General features: G+C 36.3%; 1 protein-coding gene across 3 annotated transcripts in view; it reads right to left on the reverse strand.

The window, feature by feature from the left end:
• The window catches only part of EXOC2 (exocyst complex component 2), a 135,433-nt gene that overhangs the window by 50,189 nt on the left and 69,166 nt on the right, over window positions 1-16,078 (reverse strand). For all 3 annotated transcript variants that reach the window (XM_086740286.1, XM_086740287.1, XM_086740285.1), the window contains 5 exons: window positions 13,114-13,239; window positions 9,137-9,261; window positions 5,046-5,114; window positions 4,637-4,794; window positions 2,456-2,577 (listed from right to left, as the gene is read on the reverse strand). In XM_086740286.1, the coding sequence (XP_086596412.1) occupies window positions 2,456-2,577; window positions 4,637-4,794; window positions 5,046-5,114; window positions 9,137-9,261; window positions 13,114-13,239 (600 nt within the window). The remainder of the gene's footprint in view (window positions 1-2,455; window positions 2,578-4,636; window positions 4,795-5,045; window positions 5,115-9,136; window positions 9,262-13,113; window positions 13,240-16,078) is intronic.

Genomic DNA, 16,078 nt, shown 5'->3' on the forward strand with positions numbered 1-16,078 from the left:
TCCTATGAGGACAGGCTGAGAGAGTTGGGGCTGTTCAGCCTGGAGAAGAGGAGGCTCCGGGGAGACCTTACAGCAGTCTTCCAGTACCTAAAGGGGGCCTATAAGAAAGATGGGGAGAGGCTGTTCAGTAGGGCCTGTTGTGATAGGACGAGGGGTAATGGTTTTAAAATAGAGGGAGGTAGATTTAGATTAGATATTAGAAAAAAAAATTTTACACTGAGAGTGGTGGAACACTGGAACACGTTGCCCAGAGAGGTGGTGGAAGCCCCATCCCTGGAAACGTTCAATGCCAGGTTGGATGAGGCTCTGAGCAACCTGATCTGGTTGGAGATGTCCCTGCTTCTTGCAGGGGAGTTGGACTAGATGACCTTTGAAGGTCCCTTCCAACCCTAACCATTCTATGATTCTGTGATATTCTTGCAAGGCTTTAGATTGCACTGGTCAGCCTTTACATGGTTTGGTGGCTGTTCATGTTTGCATGCTGTTCTGAGCTAATACAAATACGAAAGAATCAAATTTCTTTCTCGTATTTCACTGCTCACCAAATTCCAGTCAAATACACTTATGTAAACCCCGTCTAGTCTGGCATTCACATAATTTGGCTTTCACGACCTTTATGACCAGTGATCACATATGAGAGGGAAAGAACACAGACTGCTTCTCAGGGTCAGCATGAGTATACGGTGTTTATCATAAGACAAGAAAACCCTGTGCGTGGGCAGATTTGTCCTATTTAAATAGCTAATGGTAGAGTGCTCTATTAAAAACTTTAATTGATCTGAATGCCTTTACCAACTTACAACATGTAGCAAGAGATGAAACTGAACTTTGTATCAGCAGTCTATGCAGCTCGTATTTCACAGAGACTCTAGAGGTGAGATTCAAGTCCAGGAGGTGCCACCTTGACTTATATTCTACAGATACAACTACATACAGATGGAAGCTGCAGTCAAGGAAGGCTCCTGTTATTGGCTAGATGAAAGAGAGATATTTTATCCAGCCAACATAATATACTAGCATCTTAAGGAATCTGATCTCTTTTGATTCAAGAAAGACAAGTATGAATAAAGATGTTCAGACCAAACAAAATAATTCATACATTGACTGGTAAATTTGCCAAAGACAAACAAGAGTTTTTCCTCCACAGAACGTATGTGGCCAGCAATGAAATTCAGAGCTAGATACTTCCTTCCTTTGAAACAGCCAGGACATCTAAGGAATCACTCTCAATTCCTAGAGAGAGAGCAGTCAGTCCAATAGGATCATCCTCACGTTACAATTAAAAAAAAAAAAAAATATATATATAATCTATCTCAATTGTGCTAAGTGAAGAAAAGCAAAAGAGACATCCTTATACTTTAAGTGAAATGAAATATTGGTAACACTTCCCGTATAGTTTTAAAGAGAGAAGACAACCTATGCACTTACAAGGCAAACTAGCTCGATATTAATGCAGTAAAATAATGCTAAAGTTGAAACATGACTTAATTAAAAGAATTAAGAGCCAAAAATACAATTCATATCAACTTTGTATAAAATAAAACTATAGAAGCCCTATGATTTGTTGTCACCAAAAGTTTAAAAATTTGCTTATTATAGCCACCTGCGCTTAGCAGGCTTAAGGCTTATGTAAAACACTTAGCTTCATGTCAGCCTACAAAATAATGACGACTCATACACTAAAGATGAAAAACTGATCAAATTTTAAGATTAAAAAAGCTCTAATTTTTTTGAACAAGGAGGGTAACTAGTCTTTTGGAAAAAAAACCCTGCTAAGTGAATTAGTAGATCAATCTGCTCTGATTTTGAGACATTTATTTCTGGAAGATTTACTTCATTCACATTTAAGTTTCAGAGCTGAATACAAGATGGTAAGATGAATAGCCTCTGATGCACATAGAGTCACATGAGATTTAGAAAATGTGTTACTGGCCTTGACAATGCAGACATTTATGGCCAAAGTTGGGTACACAGCAGGAAGCCTTGGGATTATAATGTTAATAAAAGGCCTTGAAAAACACACAGCTAAAATACTTCATAAAGGGCTGTGGATTTTTTTTTTTCCTTGGGGGTGGGACATTGCTTATTTAATTATCCACTTTATAGAAGAATTCCTAAAAGAAAATAAACAGTATTTCCAATATGGAAAAGCTGCATCATGAGATAAGTCACTTGCATTGTAGAGCTGTTTAAATCCAAAGGAATTAGATCTAAACTACTGTATTCATTAGATTAAGGGAAGAAAAGCCTCATAACACACATTTCTGTCAGAAAAGTGAAATACTTGAGTAACTCTTGTGAGATATTACAGAATTCAGAGGAGTGCACTGCCACCACAGTACCTGTAACAAACATGGTTATCTTCCAGAACATAGTTTGGCCTAATCAGAGGCAAAAAGATACAACAGTAAGCAGAGAGACCTGTAGCCTTTTATGACCTTGAGCCTCCTATTACCTTCAGCTGTGTGTTGTAAGGTCACTATAACGCAACGTACACGAAGGTCCAAAATAAGATCCTGGATAATCTGAAGCATATCATTGGGTATCTCGAGTGCAGTAAGAGACTCAGAACTAAGCCTGGAAAGCAAATAAAGTTAGACTGAAGTGTAAATCTGCAGAGTTTTTTAAGCTGATATAACTTAATTGAATTTTTCAGACATTTTCTCTGTGTCTGAATACAGTAGCTCCATCCACAGTGTATTCTGGAAAACTGATTATCCCATTCAGAGGGGGATTCTTTTTCCTCATATAACTCATTCTAACGAATACATACCTTTCTATCCTTACAATATGGCAAAAGTCTTGCCAACAATGGCTTCACTTTATTGCATAGCTCTGATTTATCCTCTGGAACCTATCCATACTGGGCAATGACAGAATGGAGAATAATAGAAAGATTGTGCAACCACCCCACTTTAAGCTGTGTGATACATATAAACAAGCAGAAAAATTAACATCAACTCCCTGTTAGCTAAATTTGTAAGTTTTAGTATTCTTAAATACAAGCAGAAAGTGGTAAATCATTTGTGAGATGACTGAAAAGAGTAAAATTCTATCACGTGCTTCATAATGACTATAGAAACTATAAAAATAAGATGTAAGCTATCACATAACTTTGCAACAAATAAGGTTTTTATGCAACGTGTAGACTCTTCATGAGAAGAATCTACCTTCATCGTTGGTGTGAGTCACAAAAATGTACCAGATTGTCAAAGTGTGGGGGCTCGAAAAGAAAAGTACTCACAGTACTTGCAAAAAATTCTGACCTGGTCATCACTGGTTGGTACCCCATCATGGTATGTTCAGTTCTCCAGATTGCCCCCTTTCTTCTCTCCTTTCAATCACTTTGCATTAAAGTCTAGCTCACTTTACTCAAGTGCCAGCACAGGCATCAGTAAGAATATGAGGTGGGAAAAAGAGTGGGAGGGAGAGAGAATTTCCTCAGCTCTCAGTTCAGTTGTTCATTACCAGGGCAGTGGCCAGAAAGCAAGAGGAGATTCTCTGAAGAAAAGCCTTCATATATCCTATAACTTCAGCCTGGATCATACCTCAGATGGCAGTACTGTGAAGCACAATGAACCTTTAGAGAATCTATTGGTTAAATCTCCAAGGCAATATTACAGATGTGCAAGTGGCAGGTTCTAGAATTTTATAATTTGAGTGAAATTGCATTGCTTCTCATAAAAGGGCAACACTGGTGCCAAAGCATGTTCTCTTGCCCATTTACATCTCTGTATCAAATGCCAAGTCAGTTCCTTCTTAAACTGGAAGCTTTCCACAAAATTCAGCCAGAATAAGAAACTTCACATAGAATTATTTTTTTCTAAAAGGCTGAAGTACAGATAAAGTAACTGACAACAGACTGTGGAAAGTGTTAAGCAAACTTGACAGCAGGTATGCATCACTGCTAGCTCCATCCACACTAAGAGTATCTATGCGTGATTATACCGTCTTTTCTCTTCCTCTGTGCTTTCTTGTTACCTACTTTGAAAACTGCAGATAACAAGTACAGTATCATATCCAGGTATTACTCAAATTTCCAAAAGATAATGACAGTTCTTATATCTTCCATAGACAAATGGAAGTGAATGCTGTATATTAATGAGACATTTTTTAATTAATGACACGCACATTACTAAGTTTTTAAACAAACATAATTATAAGCAGAATGACATTATAAGCAGGAATATCACCTTCCATAAAACAACTGTAAAAGTTAATTATTATTTAAGAATTATTCTACAGTGAGAAGCATACTATTTTCACCCATTTTGGCAGTGATGGGAAGACGTGTAGCAAATGAAGCAGATAATTGCTTTCTACCCTAAAGAATCAAATTGTATTTTGTTCATGGAGTGTCTATGCTGTGCCAAGCAAACATTTTATTCAACCTTTTAATAAGATGCTATGGAAAAAAATGAATATATCATTATATAATAAGGCTATATCATGAGACATTATTAATGACACTTGCATGTAAAGTCCTAAATCCGCCATAGGTAATTTTTTTGTAATTCTATTTTTGAAAATGTTAACATTCTCACTACTCAGGGTATTTAATGTAATAAACAAAACAACTTGTCTTAAAGCACTCATCTTCCAAGAACAGCATCATTTTGTAGGTCCACAGTTTTACCTTACAGTCTGGATAACATGTGTTAGCCACTGGCCAGAAAGTTCAGATTTCATCTCCCAGCCACCATACTGTCTTGATTCTCCTTCTCTGAGGCTGAATGGAAGCAAAGCTCCACGAATGAGTTTTACCAGACAGTTCATCACTTCCTGAATCATTTTCTGCATCAGAAGAAGGGAAAGAAAACTCAAGCAAAAAGCTCTATCAATGTGATTAAGTCGCCATGTACTTACTCTTCACCACAGCCTGGAATGTATGATTTACAGATGGCTCCACATGGTAGAGAGTAGAGGAGAAGGAGGTATAAGGGCACACAGATGATTTAAGAAATCTGATTTTCAAGGTGGCAACACTAAAGTATCTTGCTATGAAGAACAACTGAAAGCAGCAAGGTTTTCCCCCCATAACTTACCTTGAAATCATTTTGTCTTTGCCTAGCGTTTTTCTTTGATCTTTCCATTTGGCCAGATTTTTCAGCAGTCTTGTGAAAATAAGAAAATTGAAAAGTATAAATATCTCATAACCACTGTTAAAATAATTTTGTAAAAGTGGGTTTCAAAGCGAAGAAGTGAAAACCAATGAGTTTATGATGCAATTATAAAAACTCATGGCATCTCAATAAGCAAAGACTATAAATAATCAATAAACTCTACTTACTGTAGGTCACTGTGCTAATGTTTAATTCTGAGGAACAATGGGTACTTAAGACAGAGACAAGCATAAGAGTAGCTCAAGCAATATAAATTTCATGAAGTCAAAGTTTTCTCACTGCAATGTTACTGAGAGCTAAATCATATATAGTCCAATTGGGCATCAAATTTATATGAGGAAACTATTTTCTCAGCATGGAAACTGCTCAGAGAAGGATACTGATGTGAAGTGGGAGACACTTACTGGAATGAGGGCAATTTGGAATTGTAACATGTGAAGGGAAGGGTTGAGGGGTTTTTGTTTGTTTTTAGGAACTTAATTTTGTTGACAATGCTCTTTAAATAATTCAACCAACTGTAAAAGAGACTCTGCAAAATAATCAGCATCTTCATGGACAGTTCACTTCTTTGAAAACCGAAGAACACGAGTATACTTTGTATGAGACAGTTACAGTTGAAAAAAACATCGTTTGACTAATAGTCTTCCTGTTTGTAGTTCTAGCCTTCTGTGGAGTCTACTGAGAACACAGTACAGTAAATTATATCAAAAGTTATTTCAAATATGGGGTAAAGTGCAGATACAGAGTTTTACAGTTAGAACATCTCCTATTTTATGTATGTACAGCAACATCTACTGGACAAGAAGTGCAATAACATGACAAGAGTGTGCTCAAAGTGAATCAGTTTACTTTCAAGTCATTAATTTGAAATGCTTTATTTTTTAATTCCCTCTTCAGCTAAAGTATTTCAGATTCTTAAGCTAAAACAAATAATTTGAAGCGAGCAAAAGCTAAAGAAACTGCTTCACAGTTTTGGAAAATACATAACTATGAAACTTTTACTTTAAAGCTCTGAATTATACAGTATGAGAAAACGAGAACAACACTCAAGTCACTCCTGCTTACAATACCCACTTCTCTCTTCTGAAGTCTTAAAAAGTAAATAAGTTGTATTCCTTTAAACGTCAGGTAGTAACTTAAAATTCACAGTTTTATAGCTGGATTAAAGAACAACAAAAAAATTCACAGAACTTTGATATCTTTTTTTTTTTTCTTAGTGGTTTTGCTGAAGACCAATCTTAGACCTTTCCTGCACAGACAGACCAAAACTGCCTTGTGGTAAGACCAACGGTTACTACTCACATATGCGACTTCACCTAGAGTGATTCAAAGAACTCAATTTAAACTGTTGAAAATACCACGTAAATCTTCAACTGACAATATTTTAAGGCATATAGCTACACTTTTAGAACTAAAAAGAACACCCCCTCAAATCTCCAAAACCTGCAAACTGACCAACGGAAAATACAGCCTGAAATTCATATGTGCATATTTTCTTTCCACATTTTTAAAACATCTTGAAGACTTGAATAACCTAACTGAAATGATCCTCTATACCATTTTCAAAGGACTTTTCTTAAAAAACTGTAGCCATCATCTTGCTTCCTGAATGACAACAAATAGCAAGAAACTTAGTAAAAGAAATTTCTTCATGGACAATTAAAATATGTATGGTTTCTCATAGAACAACATAAAAACCTTGAGTCTTGAATGTGATGTGGTGACAGATATTCTTAGGTGCTCCAGAAGAAGTCTTCTAGCTTATGCCACCCCCTCGTCTAACTCATTCTCAGTTGATTGTGGCATGCAGAACATACAAAAACTGAGGACACACCATCCTTCCTCTCTCCCCCAAAACTTAGGAGGCTTTCATCAAGATCAAAAGAGCAGAAGAAATCAAATATATGTGGATTAATTTCTCACAAGCTCAGAATCTGGCCAAACAGAAGAAGAGTAGATACACTGTAAAGACTAACAGGAAAACTACCTCCTCGTCCTTTTTTTTTAAAATACATGGAAACAATGTTTTGTTCAGACATGACATAAGATCACTGCATTTTCCACTTGCAGTCACTTTCATGAGCAGAATTTCTCAACCTTGTTTACAGTTCAAGTCTCAGTTTCTCTAGAAATGTCTTTCTCTTTCATTGTACTCAAAGAAAAAAAAAATCACAGTAACTTAACAGGTGAATTTTCAAAGTCTAATTTTCAACGTTACTGTTATCAAGTATGAAGGTTGTGATTTTCCTTATGAAATTAATTATTTTTGTGAAAATCAACAGTACTAAGGTTTATTCTTGATTCTACTTCTTTCACTGAATGTTATTAGTACATGTCATATCTTTCTTTTGATTTTATCATCTAAAATGAAGATCACAAATAAAATCTATTTCAATTGAGCTATAATGCTCTGTATACTGTGTACAATATATAAAGGGCTACAGTACCTATAGGTATCATCACATGAAAATGTTATCTTGATCTATAGACAGTGGCAATAAATAGAATGACTGCTTGAGAAACTAATTCTTTAAAGAAAAATGACAAAATAAGCTTCCAAATACCCTTTTCCCAAGATTTTTGTTTTATTTTCTACTATAGCTGCAAAGAATAGTAGATATCTACGGCTGCAGTTCTGCTTTAGTGATAATTTTGTAGTGGAATACTATAGCTGTGATCACATAAGGTTTTAAACACAGCAGGACATGGTAAGCATGATAGGATAAAAACATTCTCAACAAATGAAATTATATAGCAACAGTTAAATGCAGATGTTTTAGATGCACAAACTTTTAGGTTCGATATAGAAGTTGTTGTGAATGATATGTATGTTCAAAAGCTTGCTTATTTTCCGGCTGCTTTGTATTATGCCAACTATCTCTACAACTCTTCACACACCTTGCCTTCAGAGATTTTTTTAGGACCCAGAATGAGTGAGTCCAAACTGCAGTCAGCAGGATTTCCCAGTGATAGCTATGCAGATGAGATGTGAGCTACTGCCTTATCATCTGTTGATGGAACAGAGAGCTGCCTTTCACTACACTACATGTATTTCTTTTTGTCAGACGTGCTCCTTGGGAATATGCCATCACTACAGTTCTCCTTCTGGAGAAGAAACAACATGGCTTGAGAACCAGAAGTAAACTCTCTATAAAACATAATGTAATTTCATGGCCAAATTTTAGCAACAACACAAACCCCAAATATACTGTATTTATCTGGTAATGATTATGATGGTAAGCTGTATACTACTCGTATCAAATTAATTATGAAACGTATCCTTTAAAAATCTGTTAATAGCGTGCTTAGAAAACCAGCACGTCATAAATCGTTACTTTTTTTTCTCTCCCTCTGCTTCTTGGATTATCAAGACTTTATTTATATAATTTTTAAAAACCAGATCATATGAGCAAGAAGGACAAGAAGCACAGGTGACTGCAGCTGACTACGCTTCCAAACTAGACTCCCTATAGTACGTCTGCATATACCACCCTGGGCCCTGGTCATTCTGCAACTCTGGTCTCAAATCTATCCTCATTTCCACACACTTAAAGCTCAAGAAATGAGTACTCTTGTTCCAAAGAAAGGAAACAATTTTTTTTCTGTATGACTTTGTCTTTTACATATCTCTGTGCTTCATGTAATTTGCTATTTCTTCAGATCACCAATGAAGGGCAGCTGGCCAGCTATGAGTAATAGGTGAAACTACAGAGATAGTGACTCCAGCATCTGGAACACACACAGACACACCACTGGCAGAATTCTAAGTAATTCCACTGCATGCTTTTATTCTTTTAAAACTATAAAGAAAAATCTCACTTCTATAGGTTAGTATTGCAACATACCTTACTAGTCAAGGCAGCATCTCTCAAATGTGTCAAGAGTCTACATAATGTTTTATAAACCACTCTGATTAAAATAGGGTCCATCACTTCTTCTAGTAAAATATAATTCAAACAAAATCACTATGGAGCTTTGTTACTTAAAAGTCATTTATATAGAAGAATCCATACCTCACTGAATAAACTTCCATTTACATAAGAAATCCAGAGCTTCCAGAAGTTGGGCAGCTGACTTAAAACAAGTTTTGTCAACTTTTCAATAAATACAACTTGCTGAGGAGCTTTGTATCGCCAAGCTAAAAGGGGGAGAGGAGATAGAAAAAGCAAAATTAAAAACTTTGAATTAATAATAAAAAATGGACTACTAGCTTACTGCTGTTTTGTATTACACAAGTGAATATACAGTATATATAAAACCTTTCATGTAGGAATGGAAAAATATAAAGCTCAGTCCATATATGTGTACATAACTGGCACACAAACAAGCTCTTTCGTCTCATACACTTACAAGGTGCCTGCACTATGACAATATATACAGAATAGGCCCTCTTTGTAGGGGTATCTAATGCATTCCACATAACAATCCATTCAGCTGGTCTTCAAACCACTCTAAAACGTAAGGCAATATGAAAGCAATCAAGACATCAGAAGTTTCAAACAATGTGGTGGTGATGCTGAAGAAATAGGGCTGTTAGATAGGCTAGCGATTAAGGCAAACAACGGAAACTGTAAGATTGGCTTTATTTCCAGCTCAAAAAAAAAATTCCATTGTGGCCTGGGGCAAATTGCCAATCCTTTATCTTCATTTTCATTTGTTTGGTAATTTTTTTTTTATCTGAAAAACAAGGGAGATTCCAACACTGTTGTCAAAACTCGATAAACGTATCACTAATTGTATAATGAGATTCCTGGACGAAGAACACAATCATAACAAATAACACCGCGGCATCTCTCACTTCACAAATCTATTTACACCCCTGGGACACTGGCTATTAAAACACATGAGGAAAAGAGCTTACATTTTGGCAGCAGATAACTTTCCTCAGTTTCTTATCAAAGGGGGCAAAGGGAGGTGGGGGGTGGGTAATGAGAAAGCTGAAAAGGGGCAGAAGTAAAGTACGCATTAACACAGAAAATAAAGAAAACTTTGCAAAATAATCTTCTATGACCATCTGCGTTCTCCATTGAAACTTTCTAAATTATGGCATTTTGACAAAACAAGGTAGCAGTATAACAGTGATAAGAGAGTTATACGTCACCTCAAGAATTAGTCTGCTTGGAAAAAGAAGTCACAGACTTTTGGAAAAAAAAAACAAAACAAAAGAACTAAACCAAACCACCAAAAAACCACAAACCAAACAAAAAAAAAACATTTAAAGAGCTCTCTGCTTGTTGGTGTGGGTTTATTTGTGTATAAACTCTGGTCTTTTAGAGATGATAAATTTAAAACCATGATATCATCCTACATAACTGTGGAAATACAAAAAAAATGTTCAGTGAAACAGCATTTTTTTGTCTTTACTCTGCTAGAGAATATTGCCTACACAGAACAGGAATTCAGTAGTCAGATAAAAACAGCTCCCTAATAGCACATTAGGTATCTAGTAGGCTTCACCAGAGCTTCACTATTTTATTGTGCTGGTAGCCAGTCTTGAATTCCCTTGAAGAATAGCTTGACTTCAGCTGCATCCATTTGTCAAGGTGCAGGTTAGTTATTGGTTAGTTGCTTTAGTGAATGAGCTGCACTACCCAAAATATGATTTTTCCTCACAGTCAAGAAGTTCAAATAGAAAATAAAAAAACACAATGGAAACCCAAAGTTTGGAGAGAGACTCTGACATAACTGAAGTGTAACTGATGATAGTGATGCATTTGTTCAGGAGGCATGAAAACTCCAAAGCTCAACTAGCAAAGCTCATAGTGTGGACACAGATAGGTTATCAGAGAACCACTTTTGCCAGCTTAGTTTATGATTGTCAGAGAACTGGTCTAGACCCCATAGCAGAAAAACTCCTCTTATTAACATAAGCTGTAACTATGTCAGGAAGCTGTGTCAACACTGTTATAGGAACAGATGCTCTGTAATGCCAACAAACCTGAAGTTCTAACCAAAAGACTTCAGCTCCTTTGAAAAACCAACTTCATCTTTGCCGAAAGTCCCAGCACCAACCCAAGGTTATAACCAGGGATGTCTGTTCCTAACTGGAAACACGTTGGCAACATTTACTTCACATATGAAATTATTTTCCCCTCCAGGAAGCATACGTCTCATGGACAATCATTGTCAACCACATTGGGGAAAAACCACCACACCAAAACACTAAAAAAACCCCCAGAGATGGCATTCCTCAAATTTGCTAAAAAACAAAAGAATGCACAAGCAACCTGAAAACAGGTATCATGTCATATTTCGAATGGCAGCTCCTGCATATGTATCAGAAGTGGTTGATTTCCTTTGTTTCTCCACTCAATGTAGAGCAAGAATGGTAGAGCTTTCAACTGTTCCTAAGCATGCAGTGGGCACATGCATCTAAGTACCAATAAAGTTAACTAAGAGGCAACTCATTCGAACTCTAGGGTCTTTGCACTGGATTATTATGATGCTTTGATTGATCCTCCAGTTTTCCTTTGAATCTTGCTTTAAACTGGTGGCTACAGAATCTGCAAAGCTTGACAAAGTCTTCTCTTTTCCAGTTTGTAAAAAGTTATGGATCCATAACTAAGACTCTAAAAGCAAAAGACAACTGATTGAATTGGAATTGCCTTCCATAGATGCAACTATTTAAGTAGAGACATATGCAACAGAATTCAAACAAGGAAAAAATAAATTGGATTTTGGATGTTGCTTGCTACATTAAGTGTTGGATGTGTAATGTTAGTGGACGGTATCCAACAACAACCAGCAATTCACTGTTTTGCTCTGTAAGACTTCTTAATCAACTTCATGCAAGGCTTTGGGCTGTGAAAGGAGAAGCATAACAGTAATATAGTAATGTAATTACTTGGTATACATGGCTCTTTTGAAGAGCTTGTGAAATTTACATTTCGAAATACAAACATTCAACCTCAAACTGTGATACAATTTAATTGTCTTGTACGTGAAGATACACTGTGACAGCACAAGAATGTACAATTCTCATTATTCTTCACTCTATGTTCTTGAAAGATGCCCTTCATTCCTCTTTTTGATCAAAAAACCCTCAGATATTTATAGATGGTTTTTCAAGGAAGTCCACAGAACTGGGAGAAGAGTAACATCAAAGCAGACCAAAGCCAGAAAGCTCTTAATAAAAACTTGCTTTCTGCAAAAAAGGACTTTGTTAAGAAATTACTTATCCTGCGAAATAACATGTTTTCTGTCTCCCGTGATGTCACCATTGAAAGACTTCTGAGATGAAGTTGTTTGGACAAGGGTGTTGTCCAAACTTATGACACACAAAGGCTGAGTTGGTTGTGGACACATCACTCGAGTTTTGTCACACACTTTGTTTCCCTCTCTGGGTTTACAGAATTAGAGAACAAGGACTTGAAGTCACAGAAGGAGTAAATGCAAGGAGAATCATCTTAGCAAACACACACACAAAAGGTATAACAGCAAAAGGTGGCAGGCAGTAGGCAGCTATTTATACCAGAAAAAAAAAATCTTCTGGTTTTGTATAAAATTGACTCTTATTACTGTGACCATATTTTAAGCATGTCAGCTATGAACTGCTCTTTGCTTGCAAAAAATACAGAGGACCCCTTCAGTAAGCAATGATAACGCATGAGAAAAACTATTTTTATTTCACAGAATTATAGAATCATTAGGGTTGGAAGGGACCTTTAAAGGTCATCTAGTCCAACTCCCCTGCAAGAAACAGGGACATCTCCAACCAGTTCAGGTTGCTCAGAGCCCCATCAAACCTGGCCTTGAACATTTCCAGGGATGGGGCATCAACCACCTCTCTGGGCAACCTGTTCCAGTGTTCCACCACCCTTATTGTAAATTTTTTTTTCCTAATATCTAATCTGAATCTACCTCCCTACTTTGTTAACAAACTAAAACAAACATACAGAATCTGAGCTTCTGTTTGGTTTTTTTTTTGACTACATCACACAGTGGACATAGGGAACTGCAGTTTTGTTCTTCCAAATAAAAAGATGTCTACCATCATCACGGCCAGACTGAAAGCTGCTGCCCCTTTTCAATGACGCAGTTTGACTGAGATGGCCAATTGGTGATGGACGCACATCACTGTCCAGGTCTAACATGGGGCTGTGGAGCAATGAGTTGCCTAGGGAGAAGGGAAAGAAAGTTACAATGATTTTGCACATCAATTGACATAAAACTGCATGTGGAATTCTACTTTAATTCAAAAGTGATACGAAACAAAAGTTATGTAGCAAAACCATTCTTAATCTTGCTTATTTAGGCTGTTTATTCATCTACATCAATGCTATTCAATAATACCACTATTGACTTCTGTAGCAAAGCCAAAACCCCAAGTACTATGTGGGAAATATTCTTTGGTTCGTATGTTTTTCTGTTTTTACTTTAATTAATGCCCTACAATTAGTTACTTGAAGCCATGGGTAAATTTGTATTTATGCCAATAGTGACACATGCTTTTTTTTTTCCTAGTGTGTCTCTAAATACACTTTTCAACAGCAAAAGTTTCTTGTGCTTCCAGCTGAAGCAGTTAAGATCAGAGTGTTCAACTACTCCTTAGCTGTTCGACCTCTACAGAGTTCAGGTAGAAAGAATCCATCCATCGTGAAGCAGATGAACTACTGGCAGTGTATGCTTGTGCATGTCTGTACAACACCCCATACTTAGTATATCTACAAACACACAAAGTATTTCCAGTGTATCAAATAATTATTTTTTCCTTTGTGTACCTGTCCATATGCAGGTCACTATCAGCAAGTCCTAAGCAATGATCTAATCTGATGGAGGTGGATACTTGGAGTCTAGTGTATTTTTTTGGAAAACAACCATATAATAATGAGCAGACTACTATGATTTTTTAATGTACTGTAACATTACTAATACTTCTTTTAAAGTCTAAATTGCTTCTTTATGCATTTCACCTTACAGATACATTTCTGAAAGTAACCAAAAATTATTTCAGCACTGGCTAACTGAGATCTAACAGCTAAACTTAAATTGATCACAATTCACAGAATTATAGAACAGCCCAGGTAGGAAGGGGCATCAAAAGATCATCTGGTCCAACCTTCTGTGGGAAAGGGAGCCTAGACAAGATTATCTAGCACCTTGTCTAGCTGCCTCTTGAAAGACTCTATCGATAAGGACTCTACCATGTCCGTGAGGAGGTTACTCCAGTGATTGCTCTCACCGTAAAAAAAAAAAAAAATTCTTTTTATATTGAAATGAATTCTCTCCTGGTAATTCATGCTGAATTTTGTAGTGAGAATCTCATGTTTGAGTTTATATTACTTGATCTTTTCCATCAATACCTACAGTCACTTAAAACAACAGGAAGGCCACACAGTAGGAGCATCAGCTGCAACACTGCAACACTCAAACTGAAGAGTAACACAAAGTAAAAAGGATTTGAAAGATATTTATTCTGAGTTTACTCTGCTGTCAGACCAGTATGGCAGTAAAGATACACCTCGTCACTTTACTTCAACAGCTGAGGCTTAAAGAGCAATATTAAGTAATTTGAAACTTAATGCAAATTTCCAATAGGTGACAGTATTGGGTTTTAGTTCCTTTTGAAATAACTTCTTCCTCCCATAATTCTTTAATGGCTTTTAAAGGTATTTCCTGTGGCCTTCCACTGTGACATTGTCACTATGAAGCTAACTGTTGGTTTCTCCACTCATCTTATTACTGGTCATACTACAAGACATCTAAGTACATAGGTCCAATTTGCTATATTGTTCACAATCAGTGATGGACACACTGCATTAACTGACTTGATGAACCCATCTGTGCTGTCTTTAGCCTGTAATATAATTCTGTTGACTCATTTATTAAAAACAGCTCATCTTTATGACACCTTTAAAATCGACGAGTTTTGAGAAATGTGGAATCGGCTGCAGTGATTTAAGTGTATTATCCACCATCACCATAGACAAGACCTAGAATGAGTTGAACAAGAGCTTGGAGAAAGACTTTTCCTTCTGAACGAACTAAAACCACAAAACAATGGGAAAGTAAAAAACTAAAGCTTTCAGAAGTTTTTTAGGTAGGTATGTATGCTGCAAGTGCAAATAGTTAATTATGGACACGTGCTAAGTAACTACCCACATAGCAGAGATCTGTGTAAGGTCACACATCATCAGCATCTATGATTTAAACACCTATGACTTCTAAAACAGATCTTAAATGTTGTAAGTTTGCAGTAATTAACTTCTGTGAAAACATTCCAGCAAGCTTACAGAATGAACTCAAAACAAAACAGATTGATCCCTCTCCAGATTTAAAAAAAAGCACACATTCGGTACCTTAGAGATTCTACCCAGAATAAAAACAAAATTGTACAGAAGACTCTGAAAAAAATAATATATGCCAAGAAGGACAAATCAGAATTGTCACACACATTGCTAGTTAAAACATATACTAAAAAACACCTCAAGAGTGCAGTAATGCTATTTTCACAAAAACTATAATTAGAAAAAGCCATGATACACCAAAACTTCCCTATTTGATGTCTTTGCATAGAATTTAGGTCGTCATCTTTCAAACACCTTGTTAATATGAGGAATTTGTTGTAAACAGATGGTCTCTAAAAATGACAGTGCCAATTAAACTTCAGAATTAAGAAAAACAGACACACTTACCAAAACATCTTAATGTGAATTAGTTCAATTAAAACCATTTGCCTGAGGTAGCTGAAAACCTAAGAATTCTGTATTGCTGCTGATACACTAACCCCACACCACCCAAATGGTTTATATATTCACCAGTAACAGAAAACATGTAAAGAATACTCTCTTGTTCCACCAGAAAAACCACATCATCAGTTTGCAGCCATACCAGGAAAAGAAAGTTTAACATGAACTAATTTCTTAATTGGTTGTCTAGCATTACAAGCAAGTACAACACAGCAGCAGGGAACTACAACAGCTCATATACCCTCAGGACTAATAAACATCTGGACT

Source organism: Chlamydotis macqueenii, chromosome 2, assembly GCF_036417535.1.
Source record: "Chlamydotis macqueenii isolate bChlMac1 chromosome 2, bChlMac1.mat, whole genome shotgun sequence".
Taxonomy (NCBI): Eukaryota; Metazoa; Chordata; class Aves; order Otidiformes; family Otididae; genus Chlamydotis; species Chlamydotis macqueenii.